We start from the raw sequence: 18709 nt of genomic DNA, 5'->3' as shown, positions 1-18709 counted from the left end.
TATAATCCTAGGTGAAAAAGAACCTGAATTGTATACACACTGATCTGATAATGTCTAAAGTATCTATGGACGTGTAAAAAAATTCTGGAAGCAAATTTTGTGAAATGTAAAAGTGACTTAAGAAAGTATTAGTTTCTTGAATTTCTCACTTTATATTTTTCTGCATTTTATATTTTTTCCAAATTTTCTATAAGGAAAGTCCCTTGTATAACTTAAAAATCCAAACTATAACCCATTAGAATGGATTTGCAGGTCTATAACCCCAAGTAAGGATGATGATGATGATATAATGATCATAATAATTATAAACATTCAAATGCTTACGATTTACAAGCACTATTTTAGGGGCTTCATAAGTATTAATAAATTCAATCTTCACAACAGCCCTACAAGGTATTTACTGTTATTGTTCTCACTTAACAGATGAGAAAACTGTAATTTTAACTACTTTGGTATAGAAAACATTTAAGTCTGAATTGCTTTCCTTGTAACAATTCATAAAGAATACAATAAAAAATGTTTCACAGGTATTTTAAGAAACACATCTCAGCAAGTTCACTGACTGAATATCATCACTTACGACAAAAGGAATTCCTAGAATTTGGAATTGGGTTCTCAAGTATAAAATTAGGAAAAGCCTAATGGTAATAAATATGACAAATCATCTGTGAAAGTAATTACTCTGTTAGCACCAGACTATAAGCTTTCTCAGACCTTATATCTATGTCACCACTGTATCTTCAGCCTGCTATAATATTTTACACATGGTAGATGCTTATTAAATATCTGCAAAAGGAAGGAAAGCAGGTGAAATAATCTAATATTGATTAACTGAGGAATTATGGAACCAGTCTAATTCAAATAAATGTGACCTAGATGTAATTTCAATAAACATAGCAGTACTAGCATTCTCAAAGCTAAATAAATATATGTATATGCTCAGCTTTAAGTAAGAGGACAAGTCAATATGGAGCCTATGAAAAAAGAGTCAAAAAGTTAAAAATTTATCTAAGGGTCCTTTATCATCTCCAGGGTATAACTGGGCTGGACTGGTTGGTAGGTATAATCCTAAATTGCTGATTACATATATTGATGAAAATAGCCATTAAGATCCTTAACTTGCTTTTAGAAATCTGGCTACATATTCTCCTAAGAATCTTTTCTCTGCATTTTGACTTTATACTTAGGTTTGCCTCTAGTCAAAGAACAGGTTGACCAGCTAAGTATGACTTTTTTGTACTATCTAGTAGATGGCTATATTTTTCAAAATAAATTAATTAACTGGTATTCCAGCTTCCTGTGATATTAACATGAAATAATGCCTAAACAACTGATCAGATCTGTCACTGTACTTATAAAGTTGAGTTGTAAGACATGTAAAGATAAGGACCAGATCCAGGAATGTGGTAATTAAAATTACTCTAGACATCATATCTAGAGAGACATCTCCAGGCAGGGAATATAAAACTGCAATAAAATATCCAGAAATGTAAGCATAAATATGACTTCATTTACTCACTCATCATTTTAATTAAAATGATATAGGGAATACCTTCAGAAAGTTAACTAGTTCTGTATATTTGTTCCAGCTGCCAGCCAAGATGTATGATTCATCCATACTCCGTTTCTGTGCCATTTCCAAAGTCATATTTTCTTCCATTAATTCTTCTATCTTTTTTCTATCCATATCATGTTCCTTTTTCATTAGCAGGGAGGAGACAGAGAAAAGAAGCTAAGAAACTGTACAATTTCAAGCTAATATTTTATTATTACTCTTATTTATCAGAAACTGAACAATATGAGGATAAATTTTGAGTTCCTTAAAATTTTTCACAGTTTGAAGGTAATAGTCAGTTACAATCATTACTACTGGTCATTACACTGAGCAGGTGTCTGACATCCTTAAAAAGTAATCTCTGGGCCACTGAAAATTTCTTCATATGAATATACCATTTTGGTAGTATAATAAATAATTTCCTACCCAATGCTAAATTTTAGCAAATAGTTTTATTTCTGTATTTTTAAAGGCATGTTTACACAATAGCTTATTAGGGTTTTTGGAAAAGTAAAAGATAAAATTAATAAATAATAATTTTGAACAAGAGCATAAAATTCTACCACTCCTGTATTTATATAAAATTTATATGTAATTTATTTATATATAATTTATTTAGCTAGTTTTCTGTTAAAGCCTCAAGGGCACTAGCCATCCTTGTCATTACAACGAAATTAGAAGAAGCCTGTATTTTTTTTCTTAGAGGCCATGTTACCTTAAAATACTTACCATTTCCATAACATGCAGTTTAGCTTTTAGTTGTAAATTCTCTTTTTCTAATTCACGCAATTTATCAGAACGAGCTCGAGTGCCTTCTAATTGGTCCTCCAACATGGTTTTTGTTTCAAATAAAACTTGTCTTCTTTTAATTCCTAAAAGCATTTCAAATAGGTTTTATTTACAACAAATGGGTTAACATCTGTTAAATTTTCTAACTCTGACACATAAAAATTCTTTATTGTAAAATAAGACATTAAGCTGTCTTCACCAACAATTCTGTGCAAGAGTAAAGCGCTGAGGAATATAAATACAGCTGGTGTTTCCTTGGTTTCATATTTCCCCCCAGAATTTAAGCTATTATGCGAACAAAATCTCAGTACTTACATTAGAATGAGTAATGCTATTATAATTTCACATGAAATTATCAGTATACATTTAAATTCTTTAATCACAAGGATAAGGAAGTACATATAAGTAGTCTTTCAAATATTTAAGACACAATACCAATAGAACCAGGGCTTTATTTACGTACTGAAACAGATTTAAAGACTTCTCTCTACTTAAACTATACCTTGAAAGTATATGGTTTGGGGTTTTTGAGTAAAATATAAGACATAATGTCTGCAGTATATAAACTAAAGTCAAGAGAAACTATATTAAAATGGTGGCATTTATAGATCGTAAAGTATCTAAAGATTCCTTAGCAGTGCCATGCATACATGCATTTCAATAACTGTTGAAGAATTAATATGCACCCTATTTCTGAAGTCCACTAGATCTACTTACTGGTAAATGTCAGGCTAAAATGTCCTAACTACTTCAAAAAATTTTTTTATTGAAGTAAGTTGATTACAATACTATATTAATTTTGGTGTATGATGATGATTTGACAATTATATACGTTATGAAATGCTCACCACAGTAAGTGTGATTACTGTCACCAGAGAAAGTTGTTATAGTATTACTGACTACATTCCCTATGCTGTTCTTTTCATGTCCATGACATATTATTTTAAAATTGGAAAGTTTGTACCTCTGTATATCCGTCACCTATTTCGTCCATTCTCCTCCACCCCCATCATCTATGGCCTCACCAGTTTGCTCTCCTTGTTTATAGTCTATTTGTTTTGTTTTGTTAGATTCCACATGCAAGTGCAATCATATGGCACTTGTCTTTCTCCGACTTATTTCACTTAGCATATCCTCTAGACCCATCCATGCTGTTGTCAAAGGCAAGAGTTCATTCTTTTTTAAGACTGAGTTATACTCCAGTGTGTATACATACCACTTCTTCTTTATCCATTCATGTATAAATAGACATTTAGGTTGCTTCCATATCTTAGTTACTGTAAATAATACTAGGGTAAACATTGGGGCACATATATCTTTTCAAATTAGTATTTTTGTTTTCTTTGGGTAAATACCCAAAAGTGGAATTACTTGGTTGTGTGGCATTTTTAATTTCTTAAGGAACCTCCATACTGTTTTCCATAGTGGCTGCACCATTTTACATTTCTACCAACAGTGCATGGTGACAGTTCCCTTTTCTCCACATCCTCACCAACCCTTATCTTTCTGACACTAGCCACTCTGCCTAGCATGAGGTGATATCTCATTGTGGTTCTGAACTGCATTTCCCTGATGATTAGTGTTGTTGGCCATCTGCATGTCTTCTTTGGAAAAATGTCTATTCAGTTTCTCTGCCTACTCCTTAACTGGACTCTTTGTGTTTTGGGTATTGAGTTGTATACGTTCTTTATATCTTTTGGATATTAACCCCTTATTGGAAATATAATTTGAAAATACATTCTCCCATTCAATAGACTATCTTTTCATTTCGTTGAGTTTCCTTTGCTGTACAGAGGGTTTTTAGGCCAGTGTCCAAGAGTTTACTGCCTATGTTTTCTTTTAGAAGTTTTATGATTTTAGGTCTTACATTTAGGCTTTATTTCATTTTGAGTTTACTTTTGTGTACGGGGTAATAAAGTAGTCCAATTTCATTCTTGTGCATGTAGCTGTCCAGTATTCCTAACACCCTTCATTAAAAAGACTCTTTTCCCCATTGTATATTCTTGACTCCTTTGTCAATATATATAAATTAACATAGAAGCATGGGTTTATTTCTGGGTTCTCTATTCTGTTTCATTAATCTGTGTATCTATTTTTGTGCTTATACCATACTATTTTAAGTACTATATCTTTGTAATATAATTTGAACTCAGGGAGCATGATAACTCCTGCTTTATTCTTCTTTTTTCAAGAATGCTTTGGCCATTCAGGGTCTTTTGTGGTTCCACACAAAGTGTAGGATTATTTGTTCTAGTTCAGCAAAAATATGCCACTGTTACTTTGATAGGGATTATACTGAATCTGTAGATTGCTTTGGGTAGTATGTAGTAAAAACACTCATTTTTCCAATCCATAAGCATGGTCTATCTGTTCAATTATTTGTCATCATCAATTTTTTTCATCAATGTCTTACAGTTTTCAGAGAGCTTTCATCTCCTTGGTTAAATTTATTCCTGGATATTTAATTCTTTTTGATACAACTGTAAATGGGTTTTCTTCATTCTCTTTCTGCTAGTTCATTAATAGTATATAGAAATGCAACAAATTTCATTATTAGTATATAGAAATTCTAATAGTTTCTTGGTAGAGTCTTTTGGGTTTCTATATAAACTATCATATCATCTGCAAATAGTGACAGTTTAACCTCTTCATTACTAATTTGGGTGCCTTTTGTTTTTTCATTTTCTTGTCTGATTGCTGTGGCTAGGACTTCCAATACCATGAAAAAAGTGGTAAGAGTGTGGGCATCCTTGTCTCATTCCTGATCTTTGAAGGAAAGGTTTTTTCAGCTTTTCACTATTTTGATGCTAGCTGTATGTCATATATGGCCTTTATTATGTTGAGGTACATTCCCTCTATACTCAATTTGTTGAGAGTTTTTATAATGAATGAATGAATTTTGTCAAATATATTTTCTGCATCTATTGATGGATTGTATCCTTCTTTATGTTAATGTGGTGTATCACACTGACTGAAGATAATGAACCATCCTTGCATCTCTAGAATAAACCACAGTTTGTCATGATGAATGATTTTTTATTTTTTAATTCAGCATGCTTATATTTTGTCATGGACTTCTGAATCTATGTCACCAGGAATGAACTAGTTTCTAACTACTTTCACTTCTTGAATTTGCATACAGCTTCCTTATCCCCATAATGAAAGTGAACCAAATTCTCCCATTTACAATGAAGAAACTAAAAAAAGAAAAAAGAATGCAGAAGCAAGCACTGTCAAATTCTAGCTGTCAAACTCAACTTCATATAACACTGAAGCATAACCATTAAGTAAGAAAAATATTCAGAGGGGAGGGAGAGGGAGAAAAAGGGAAGGAGCGTGAGCATGTGCTGAGAGAGCCTTCACTGATCCCACTTTAGTATTCTGCATTGAGCAGCAAAGAGAAATACGTTTTGCTTTCACTTCTAGGAACATGTTTGAATTAGTTAGAGATACACACTTTATTTTGACTATGAGAGGACTCAAGTCTTCCCTACCTATAATGCAAAATAAAGGAATGATAGAAGAACCCCAAAGAATTCAATGAAATTAGTTATGTCCCCAAACCCTTTTTACAAGTCTAAGTGATATGCTCACCCATCATAAAATAAACACCTGGAAGTATTTACAGTTTGTCAACATTTCAAGAGTTCCTTACATTTATTAAGTGCATTTGAAATGCACTTTGAAAAATTGCAACAATTTCAAAGAAAAAAATTGTGAGTGGCTTAAATTATGCAACATACCTCAACTCTTGCCTTATAAAATTCAGTATCATGCAGCCTTTCTTTATATCTGCTGACTTCACTTTCCAGCTGATCAACTCTGACTGCCTTCTCTTGAAGTGCATCTAATTCATCTCGGTACATTCTTGCAGAACGAGCATCCGAAAGCAAGTTCATGTTCTAAATATAAATAAATATTAATATCTTAATATTGTTTTCTATTTTCAAATTGATAACCTTTGGTTGCACAACTTGATGAATTTGCTAAATAATAAAAAAATTGTATACTTTAAAGTGTGAATTTACTGGTATGTAAATTATATATCTCAAGTTGTTTTTTTTTAAATGAACAGATAAAAGTTTTTTTAAAACGAAGAATAAAAAGTATTTTAAAATATTTTTTTTACATATAAATATACAAACTTACACTTACATACAATTTTTCTGCAGTATTCTGTATTAGGAATATAAAAAATATTCAGGATATTTTAAAATAAGTGAACCTCTACTTAACACAAATTTTTATGTAATGTTATATATAGGAATATAAAAAGTATTCAGGATATTTTAAAGTAAATGCACTTCTATTTAACATAATCATTTATAATTAACTTAAGGTGAAAAAGTTAACTTTAAAATACTGGGTAAGAACACAGAAGAGGCAAACTGTATTACTAAAATTCATCATTACGTACTTTCGAAAAATAATGTTTCTATCCAGGTAATGTAACAAAATTCTGCTCAGTATTTTTTAATATTTCCAAGGGAATGCTTAGTTACATATCTTAATGTCATTTCAGGCAAATTAAAATTCAACCTTTTATAAGTCCTCATAATACTTTAGAACAGCAGCTACCACACTGTGATCCAGGGACATCTGTGGGTCCCTGAAACCCTTTCAGGGAGTTCATGAGCTGAAAACCATTTTCAAAATAATACTAAAACATTATTTACCCTTTTGCTCTCATTCTCTCACAAGAGTACAGTGGAGCTTTCCAGAGACTACATAGCATGTGAAATCTCAAGAGACTGAATGCAGAAAACAGATATGAGAATCTGGTAGTCTTCAATTAAGCCAGGCATTAAAGAATTTGCAAAAATGTAAAAGTACGAGTCTTCTTAATTTGGGGTGGGGGGGGAATAATGGTTATTTGGTTGACATAATTTTTAGCATAGAATGGGTTGTATATTCTTTATAAATGAATTAATATTTAGTTTTTAAAGTTTTAATTTCAGGTATAGTAAATACCAGTAGATACAATCCACATTAAACATCCTTATTAATTTTCAAGAGTGGGAAAGAGTCTTGAGATCAAAAAGATCGAGAATCAGTTTTAGACAGAACACACATATAAAGAATTCTGCTACCAAAAGTAGAAAGCAACCACAGCATATTTAGAAATAAATATCATGATTCCCAGTGTCATTCATCTAGCAAGGTTCCAGTTTATGATCCTGCAAGTAGAATATTCCCTCAATTTAAAATGGCACGTTAGGGTAAGGAAAAGAAATAATTGTCCAGCTTACCACAGTCCTACCGTTTATGGTTAAAGAAGACCTCAAGCACTACCTTCAAATGGAAATGAAACCTTATAGTTATTAGAAGAAGTGAACTCTTAAACAATCTTGGTTCAAGATTAAGAAACATAAAGCTTTAGTAAACTAAAAATAATTTTTTTAAAGTAAAAAATTTTTATCTTAATAAGAAAAAAGTGAAAAAGCAAAAAACATTCTATCGTATATAAGTTAACATAAAGCACCAACAAAGAGCAGAGACCTAAGGAGACACATATAACCAGTACAGGTTACAGTACAGGTGCTCCAGCTTCCAAGCCCACTGAAGTCAAATGCACATAAAAGAGAAACTTGGAACTGCCCTCTGCCTAAGAGGCTCCTCTGAATCTTAGTGAGGTTGGAGTAACACTGAAGTAGAAAAAAGAAAAGTCCAAAGACCTTGATTTCTAATCTTGGCTCTAGAATTTGTGAAGAGAGACACTGAAAAGTCATCAAATTTCTTAAAGCATCAGCAACCTCATAATTTGTTAAAGTAAAAGTTATAAATTATAAGGAGAAAAATTAATTCCCAATTGCTTAGCAGTCCTACATAATAAAAGTTCCAGGTACAAACCTCTTGTTGCAGCCTTTTTAATTCTATTTCCATTTGCTCAAGTTCTTTGCAGTCCAATAACTCTTCAGTATTTTCGTCCCTTAAATGCAAAAAATATTTATTTTATAATAAGCTTACTGCTTTTGAAAACTATGATCAGCATCTGCATTAATACAAATGTATTATTATTACTAAATATCTATTTGAACACAGCGTTAGCCATAACCCCAACCAAGGGGAGAAAGAGAAAGAAATGGGCATTGGGAATTTGTGATCGGATGTCATTAATCAAACTATCCCTTAAAGTTTTCCGCTAATAACCTCAGGGATTAATGCCCTCCTAGTTCACAAGGTAGTTTCTCTCTCTTCACCCTTCCTGCCAACCTCCATTCTCACTTCCCTTCTCGCTCTCTTCCTCTCTGCGTAGTTAAAAACAAATAAGCTGGAAGAGTTTTCATGCAAGGCAATACTATCTGGGTCTGAGACTTACAAGGTTCTCCAAACTATTTTCAACATAGTCAATGGCCTAAAGGAAATCATACACTGCCACACAGATTCCTATAGTCTTTATATCTCTATTGGTTTCTTCCCTGTAGTCTATAAACATCTTCAAATTTCTACTATTTTTTTTCTCTTTAAATTGCTTTACTTCTACCTCCCATTTTCTATCTCCCCTTGAAGGCCACGCTTGTAAATAAAGTCTCCACTCATTATCTCTACTTTTCCACCATCTGTTCTTTTTTTTTTCCTTTTATCATTTGATATTTTTAACTCAACAGGATATTGGAAAAACTTTCACAAAACAATACATACAAAAAAAAGCATAATACATAAATACCATCAATCCATTTCTATATGGTGGTGTTCTCAAAAAACAATCACCAATAGTCATACACTTAGGTTGTTTTTACCAGTCTTTTAATATTATAAAACTTAATAAATAAGCTTGCACAGCCAAATCTGTATGTCCCATCTAATCTACATATTATTTTAATACTTAATGGGGTTTTATATTTTTAATCAGCCTCAAGTCGTTTTCATAGAAATTTTTATTTTGAAATAGTTATAGACTTAAGGGAAATTGCAAAAATAGTACCTGTTCTCATGTACCCTTCATACGGCTTTCCTCAATGGTGACATTTTATATATTGGCAGTATAGTATCAAAAGCAGGAATTTGGCATTGGTACAATACCATTAACTAAATTTACGACCTTATTTCATTTTAAAATCCATTTCTGAAGTAGACAGGAAACAAATAGCATGATTCTACATGTACATACCATGTCCCACATGCTATGCATACCTGTCTAAAGGAACTAGCTTTCCCTAATGATAAATGTTGGCAAATGTCAACAGCCTCACTAGAAAACAAAATTTCATTGGGAATGTAACATGAAAAGAAAAGAAGTATCCAACAAAACAAGCAAAAAACCTAAAGGTACCAAGCTGGAGAGCTTATGTGAAAGTGGCAAGTTGGTGGTAGAAGCAGTGAGAGCTTGAAGCTTTATAGGGAGACAAGTCACAGCATCAGTTTGTCAGGAAGGACACCCTAGGGAAGCTGGCATCTGTGCTAGGACTTGCACAATAAAAACAGAGTTGTATAGGCTGGGATAGAAAGAAAAGGCAATCCAGGGACAACAGTGCAGAGGCAGGAAGGTAAGGGAACCAGGCATCTGGGTCCTTGAGAAAGCATTTCCCAAGTTCCTGCTCTGAAACAGGCCCTGGGCTGCGGGTTGGATAGTCACATGGGTGAAGCAAAGGCTCTGCCCTTGCTGAACCTACAGTTTGTCTGGAGACACAATGTGACTGGTGCTGTGATAGGGGAGGCACTGGGGTCTGTGGGAGTCCAGAGCAGCAACTGAAATTCCCAGGGTTGGGGGAACTGGGAGAGGCTTTCCACCATTTGTTCTTTAATAAAATGTTCGTGTATATGAACTGTATTTCAATTTTTATAAAGGGTAAATGTTCATTGTAAAAAAACAATCTGTTGTTGACATCCCCTTATACCAATACATTTTTTTAAAACAAAAATTTTTAATGGAAAAATATTTCCTTTGATAGAGAAACTATAATTTATTTAAGTGGATTCCATTTTTCACTGTAATGAATAATGGTCTGGTAAATAAAGTTATACATAAAACCTACATATTCCAGATTTCTAAAAATACATTACAGGTTTGAAAGTTTTTGATATATACTGTCAAAATGATCTTCAGAAAGGTCATTACCAATTTATAATATACCCAGCAGAGGATAAAAATGCCTATATGTGAAAAAATTTAACAACCGAAAAGTGCTGATATTGTTCTAAATTGCATTTATTTGAATACAAAGAATCACTGTGCTTTCTTTTATGCCACTAAAATTTCTTCTGATAAAAAGCTACTATTTTAAGTCTTTTAACTGAAAAAAAGCTATTACTTTTGTGATTTATATTTCTTACAAATATTTCTTTATAGTTTGTTGAATGCTTTTTAAAAATTAAGAACAATTTTTTATTGTTATATATATATAACATAAAATTGTAATTTTAACCATTTCAAATAAATAATTCAGGGGTATTAATGACATTTACAATGTTGTTAAATTATCACCACTACTTATTCCCAGAACTTCATCATCACCCCAATTTTGAAACCATTAAGCAATAACTCCCCCATTCTTCCAACCCCTTACCTCTAAAGTACTTTTTGTTTCTCTAAATTTGCCTATTAAAGATAATTCATTTAAGTGGAATCATACAGTATTTGTGCTTTGTATCTGTCTTATCTGACTTAGCAAATTGTTTTCAGAGCTCATTCATGGTGTAGCAGATAAGAGAATTTCATCCTTTTTTGGCTGAATAATATTCTATCATATGCTTATAGCACATTTTGTTTATGAATCCATCTGTACATGGACACTTGGCTTGTTTCCACCTTTTGGCTATTGGGAGGAATGCAGCAACGAACACAGGCATAACAAATACCTGTTCCTGTTTTCAATTCTGAGGGAATACACCTAGGCACAGAATCTAGGTCATATGAAAGTTCTGTTTAACTTTATGATTAATATTCAAATGTTTCAATTTTACTAGTTTCTTTCTGGATGTCTATATATTTAATATTTTTTATAAAAATAGAGCAACCAGGGGCGGAGCCAGGATGGCGGCGTGAGTAGAGCAGTGGAAATCTCCTCCCAAAAACACATAGAGCTATGAAAATATACCAAAGAAAAATCTTCCTAAAATAGAGACTACAGGACACAGGACAACATCCAGACCACATCCACACCTGCAAGAACCCAGCGCCTTGCGAAGGGGGTAAGATACAAGCCCCGGCCCGGCGGGACACGAGCGCCCCGCCCCCCAGCTCCCGGCGGGTGGAAAGAAACCGGTGCGGTTTTTTTTTGGCAAGTGCTTTTTGGAAGCCTTAAAGGGACGGGTCCCCGTTGCTAGGGAGGCAGGGTGGCGGGACCGGTGAGCAGGTGCCTGGGACCGGCGCCTGAGGACAAAGAATATCCCGTGTTTCTCCCTGCGGGACCGGCGGGCGGGTGCCTGAGACCGGCGCTTGAGGACGGAGGAAATTGCGCGTTTTTCCCCCTTTTTTTTTCTCTTTTTGGCGAGCGCTTTTTGGAAGCCTTAAAGGGACAGGGACCCCGGTGCTAGGGAGACAGGGTGGCGGGACTGGTGAGCGGGTGCCTGGGACCGGCGCCTGAGGACAAAGAATATGCCACGTTTTTCCCTGTGGGACCGGGGGGCGGGTGCCTGAGACCAGCACTTGAGGACAGAGGAAATCGCGCGTTTTTCCCCTTTTTTGCAAGTGCTTTTTGGAAGCCTAAAAGGGACAGGGACCCCGGTGCTAGGGAGGCAGGGCGGCGGGACTGGTGAGCGGGTGCCTGGGACCGGCGCCTGAGAACAAAGAATATCATGCATTTTTCCCTGTGGGACTGGTGGGCGGGTGCCTGAGACCGGCACCTGAGGACGGAGGAAATCGCGCGTTTTCCCCCTTTTTTTCTTTCTTTTTGGCGAGTGCTTTTTGGAAGCCTTAAAGGGACAGGGACCCCGGTGCTAGGGAGGCAGGGCGGCGGGACTGGTGAGCGGGTACCTGGGACCAGCGCCTGAGGACAAAGAATATCGAGCGTTCCTTCCCTGCGGGACCGGTGGGTAGGTGCTTTTTGGAAGCCTTGAAAGGACAGGGGCCCTGGTGCTAGGGAGACAGTGCAGCAGGACCAGTGAGCGGGTGCCTGGGACCCACACCTGAGGACAAAAAAAAAAAAAAAAAATCGCGTGTTTTTTCCTTTTTTTTTTCCTTTCTGTTCCCTCTCTCATTGCTGCTGTTGTTGTTTTGGTTTGGAAAGTGCTTTTTGGAAGTCTTAAAGGGGCAGGACAGGTCACTTAGACAAGAGGCAGGGAATCTGGGGATCTCTGGGCACTATAATCCCCTGGGCAGCAGGGAGCACAGAGGCCCCTTACGGAGATAAATAGCCTCCCGGCCGCTCCCCCTCAAACGGGGCTCCACCATTTTGGAGGAACAGCCCCAGCCAGGCCAAGCCCACAGCAACAGCGGAGATAAACCCCAAAGCAACTGGGCAGGAAGCAGAAGCCCTGTCTGCGCACAGCTGCCCAGCACAAGCCACTAGAGGTTGCTATTCTCCCAGGAGAAGGCCACAAACCAACAAGAAGGGAAGCTCTTCCAGCGGTCACTTGTACCAGATCTGCAAACTATCTCTATCACCATGAAAAGGCAAAACTACACGCAGACAAAGATAACAGAGACAACACCTGAAAGGGAGACAGACCTAACCAGTCCTCCTGAAAAAGAATTCAAAATAAAAGTCATGAACATGCTGACGGAGATGCAGAGAAAAATGCAAGAGCAATGGGATGAGATGCAGAGAAAAATGCAAGAGCAGTGGGATGAGATGCAGAGAAAAATGCAAGAGCAGTGGGATGAAGTCCGGAAGGAGATCACAGATGTCAGGAAGGAGATCACAGAAGTGAAACAATCCCTGGAAGGACTTATAAGCAGAATGGATAAGATGCAAGAGGCCATTGAAGGAATAGAAGCCAGAGAACAGGAACGTATAGAAGCTGACATAGAGAGAGATAAAAGGATCTCCAGGAATGAAACAACACTAAGAGAAATATGTGACCAATACAAAAGGAATAATATTCGTATTATAGGGATACCAGAAGAGGAAGAAAGAGGAAAAGGGATAGAAAGTCTCTTTGAAGAAATAATTGCTGAAAACTTCCCCAAACTGGGGGAGGAAATAATCGAACAGACCATGGAATTACACAGAACTCCCAACAGAAAGGATCCAAGGACAACACACCAAGACACATAGTAATTAAAATGGCAAGGATCAAGGACAAGGAAAGAGTTTTAAAGGCAGCTAGAGAGAAAAAGGTCACCTATAAAGGAAAACCCATCAGGCTAACATCAGACTTCTCGACAGAAACCCTACAGGCCAGAAGAGAATGGCATGATATACTTAATGCAATGAAACAGAAGGGCCTTGAACCAAGGATACTGTATCCAGCACGACTATCATTTAAATATGATGGCGGGATTAAACAATTCCCAGACAAGCAAAAGCTGAGGGAATTTGCTTCCCACAAACCACCTCTACAGGGCATCCTACAGGGACTGCTCTAGATGGGAGCACCCCTAAAAAGAGCACAGAACAAAACACACAACATATGAAGAATGGAGGAGGAGGAATAAGAAGGGAGAGAAGAAAAGAATCTCCAGACAGTGTATATAACAGCTCAATAAGCGAGCTAAGTTAGGCAGTAAGATACTAAAGAAGCTAACCTTGAACCTTTGGTAACCACGAATCTAAAGCCTGCAATGGCAATAAGTACATATCTCTCAATAGTCACCCTAAATGTAAATGGACTTAATGCACCAATCAAAAGACATAGAGTAATAGAATGGATAAAAAAGCAAGACCCACCTATATGCTGCATACAAGAAACTCACCTTAAACCCAAAGATAAGCATAGACTAAAAGTCAAGGGATGGAAAAACATATTTCAGGCAAACAACAGTGAGAAGAAAGCAGGGGTTGCAGTACTAATATCAGACAAAATAGACTTCAAAACAAAGAAAGTAACAAGAGATAAAGAAGGATACTACATAATGATAAAGGGCTCAGCCCAACAAGAGGATATAACCATTCTAAATATATATGCACCCAATACAGGAGCACCAGCATATGTGAAGCAAATACTAACAGAACTAAAGACGGAAACAGACTGCAATGCATTCATTTTAGGAGACTTCAACACACCACTCACCCCAAAGGATAGATCCACCGGGCAGAAAATAAGTAAGGACACACAGGCACTGAACAACACACTAGAACAGATGGACCTAATAGACATCTATAGAACTCTACATCCAAAAGCAACAGGATATACATTCTTCTCAAGTGCACATGGAACATTCTCCAGAATAGACCACATACTAGCTCACAAAAAGAGCCTCAGTAAATTCAAAATATTGAAATTCTACCAACCAATTTTTCAGACCACAAAGGTATGAAAGCAGAAATAAATTCTACAAAGAAAACAAAAAGGCTCACAAACACATGGAGGCTGAACAACATGCTACTAAATAATCAATGGATCAATGAACAAATCAAAATAGAGATCAAGGAACATATAGAAACAAATGACAACAACAACACTAAGCCCCAACTTCTGTGGGATGCAGCGAAAGCAGTCTTAAGAGGAAAGTATATAGCAATCCAGGCACACTTGAAGAAGGAAGAACAATCCCAAATGAATAGTCTAACATCACAATTATTAAAACTGGAAAAAGAAGAACAAAGGAGGCCTAAAGTCAGCAGAAGGAGGGACATAATAAAGATCAGAGAAGAAATAAACAAAATTGAGAAGAATAAAACAATAGCAAAAATCAACGAAACCAAGAGCTGGTTCTTTGAGAAAATAAACAAAATAGATAAGCCTCTAGCCCAACTTATTAAGAGAAAAAGAGAGTCAACACAAATCAACATAAACAGAAATGAGAATGGAAAAATCACGACAGACTCCACAGAAATACAAAGAATTATTAAAGACTACTATGAAAACCTATATGCCAACAAGCTGGAAAACCTAGAAGAAATGGACAACTTCCTAGAAAAATACAACCTCCCAAGACTGACCAAGGAAGAAACACAAAAGTTAAACAAACCAATTACAAGCAAAGAAATTGAAACAGTAATCAAAAAACTACCCTAGAACAAAACCCCGGGGCCGGACGGATTTACCTCGGAATTTTATCAGACACACAGAGAAGACATAATACCCATTCTCCTTAATGTTTTCCAAAAAATAGAAGAAGAGGGAATTCTCCCAAACTCATTCTATGAGGCCAACATCACCCTAATACCAAAACCAGGCAAAGACCCCACCAAAAAAGAAAATTACAGACCAATATCCCTGATGAATGTAGATGCAAAAATACTCAATAAAATATCAGCAAACAGAATTCAACACTCTCCCCACTGTTATTTAACATAGTACTGGAGGTCCTAGCCACGGCAATCAGACAAAACAAAGAAATACAAGGAATCCAGATTGGTAAAGAAGAAGTTAAACTGTCACTATTTGCAGATGATATGATACTGTACATAAAAAACCCTAAAGACTCCACTCCAAAACTACTAGAACTGATATCGGAATACAGCAAAGTTGCAGGATACAAAATTAACACACAGAAATCTGTAGCTTTCCTATACACTAACAACGAATCAATAGAATGAGAAATCAGGAAAACAATTCCATTCACCATTGCATCAAAAAGAATAAAATACCTAGGAATAAACCTAACCAAAGAAGTGAAAGACTTATACTCTGAAAACTACAAGTCACTCTTAAGAGAAATTAAAGGGGACACTAACAAATGGAAACTCATCCCATGCTCATGGCTAGGAAGAATTAATATCGTCAAAATGGCCATCCTGCCCAAAGCAATATACAGATTTGATGCAATCCCTCTCAAATTACCAGCAACATTCTTCAAGGAATTGGAACAAATAATTCAAAAATTCATATGGAAACACCAAAGACCCCGAATAGCCAAAGCAATCCTGAAAAAGAAGAATAAAGTAGGGGGGATCTCACTCCCCAACTTCAAGCTCTACTACAAAGCCATAGTAATCAAGACAATTTGGTACTGGCACAAGAATAGAGCCACAGACCAGTAGAACAGATTAGAGACCCCAGAAATTAACCCAAACATATATGGTCAATTAATATTTGATAAAGGAGCCATGGACATACAATGGCAAAATGACAGTCTCTTCAACAGATGGTGCTGGCAAAACTGGACAGCTACATGTAGGAGAATGAAACTGGACCATTGTCTAACCCCATATACAAAGGTAAACTCAAAATGGATCAAAGACCTGAATGTAAGTCGTGAAACCATTAAACTCTTGGAAAAAAACATAGGCAAAAACCTCTTAGACATAAACATGAGTGATCTCTTCTTGAACATATCTCCCCGGGCAAGGAAAACAACAGCAAAAATGAGCAAGTGGGACTACATTAAGCTGAAAAGCTTCTGTACAGCGAAAGACACCATCAATAGAACAAAAAGGAACCCTACAGTATGGGAGAATATATTTGAAAATGACAGATCTGATAAAGGCTTGACGTCCAGAATATATAAAGAGCTCACACACCTCAACAAACAAAAAACAAATAACCCAATTAAAAAATGGGCAGAGGAACTGAACAGACAGTTCTCCAAAAAAGAAATACAGATGGCCAAGAGACACATGAAAAGATACTCCACATCGCTAATTATTAGAGAAATGCAAATTAAAACTACAATGAGGTATCACCTCACACCAGTAAGGATAGCTGCCATCCAAAAGACAAACAACAACAAATGTTGGAGAGGCTGTGGAGAAAGGGGAACCCTGCTACACTGCTGGTGGGAATGTAAATTAGTTCAACCATTGTGGAAAGCAGTATTAATACCCCCCTTCTTCTTCCCCCCTCTTATCCCTCCCTGCCCATTTTGATGGAGGTGCATCAAAATGCTCAAAACAGACCTATCATTTGACCCAGGAATTCCACTCCTAGGAATTTACCCTAAGAACACAGCAATCAAGTTTTAGAAAGACAGATGCACTCCTATGTTTATCGCAGCACTATTTACAATAGCCAAGAATTGGAAGCAACCTAAATGTCCATCGGTAGATGAATGGATAAAGAAGATGTGGTACATATACACAATGGAATACTACTCAGCCATAAGAAGTGGAAAAATCCAACCATTTGCAGCAACATGGATGGAGTTGGAGAGTATTATGCTCAGTGAAATAAGCCAAGCAGAGAAAGAGAAATACCAAATGATTTCACTCATCTGAGGAGTATAGGAACAAAGGAAAAACTGAAGGAACAAAACACCAGTGGAATTACAGAACCCAAAAATGGACTAACAGGTACCAAAGGGAAAGGAACTAGGGAGGATGGGTGGGCAGGGAGGGATAAGAGGGGGGAAGAAGAAGGGGGGTATTAAGATTAGCATGCATGGGGAGGAGGGAGAAAGGGGAGGGTGGGCTGCACAACACAGAGAGGACAAGTAGTGACTCTACAACATTTTGCTAAGCTGATGGACAGTAACCGTAATGTGGTTTTTAGGGGGGACCTGATATAGGGGAGAGCATAGTAAACATAGTATTCTTCATGTAAGTGTAGATTAAAAATTAAAAAAAAAAAAAAAAAAAAAAGAAAGAAAGAAAAGGGGGATTACTCCTTAACAGGATAAAACTATTGGTAAATCAAAGATCAACGCATGCTTTAAATATCCTTAATGTTGATCACTTAAAGGGTGTCAGATGATCAGCTATGGGGGTACTTTTTTCTGATAATATTCCTTTCTCTTAATTAAAAAAAAAACAAAACATCAGTTACTGTGTGCTGACCTCCAATGAGTTCTGCACAGTGGTATAGAGGGTATGTCAAAGTGTGGGCAAAGGGTCTTTTTGTTTCTATGCAGAAGATCAAGGCCTAGCTTGGCTACCCAGAAAATGAACTAAGATACGATATGAGGAGGAGCTTCCGGCATCAGCACTCTCTGGAGGACTTGTGCCAGGGGATGATCATCAAAAAGCCTCCACAGGGATCCGGACGATGCTGCGGTTGTGGCTGCATCCAGCCCACCGTCTCCTGGACTTGCCGTAGGAATCAGGAGGAAGATGTCTAGGCTGGCATGTGCATACAGTGAGACAACGAATTTGACCAGATCTGTACTGTTGGAACTCAACCAGGAGTTGGGAGGGGTGCAAGTTGTAGTGCTCCAAAATCTTATGACTATAGACTATCTATGGTTAAAAGAACATATGGGATGTGAACAGATCCCAGAAATGGGCTGCTTTAATTTGTCTGATTTCTCTCAGACTGTTCAAGCACAGCTGGACAATATCCATCATATCATAGACAAATTTTCACAAATGCCTAGGGTGCCTAAATGGTTTTCTTGGCTTCACTGGAGATGGATGGTAATTATAGATTTGCTTTGTTTATGTC

General features: G+C 36.5%; 1 protein-coding gene across 1 annotated transcript in view; it reads right to left on the bottom strand.

Annotated features, from left to right (window-relative positions):
• LOC108403646 (girdin-like) overlaps window positions 1–18709 on the bottom strand; it is a 92045-nt gene that overhangs the window by 18715 nt on the left and 54621 nt on the right. The window contains 5 exon segments of the mRNA XM_073240052.1: window positions 1553–1606; window positions 1609–1696; window positions 2285–2427; window positions 6084–6246; window positions 8195–8273. Of these exon segments, the coding sequence (XP_073096153.1) occupies window positions 1553–1606; window positions 1609–1696; window positions 2285–2427; window positions 6084–6246; window positions 8195–8273 (527 nt within the window).

Source organism: Manis javanica, chromosome 1 (genome assembly GCF_040802235.1).
Source record: "Manis javanica isolate MJ-LG chromosome 1, MJ_LKY, whole genome shotgun sequence".
In the NCBI taxonomy this organism is placed as follows: domain Eukaryota; kingdom Metazoa; phylum Chordata; class Mammalia; order Pholidota; family Manidae; genus Manis; species Manis javanica.
Note: the sequence above shows the minus strand (reverse complement) of the source record. Positions and strands in the feature narration are given on the sequence as shown.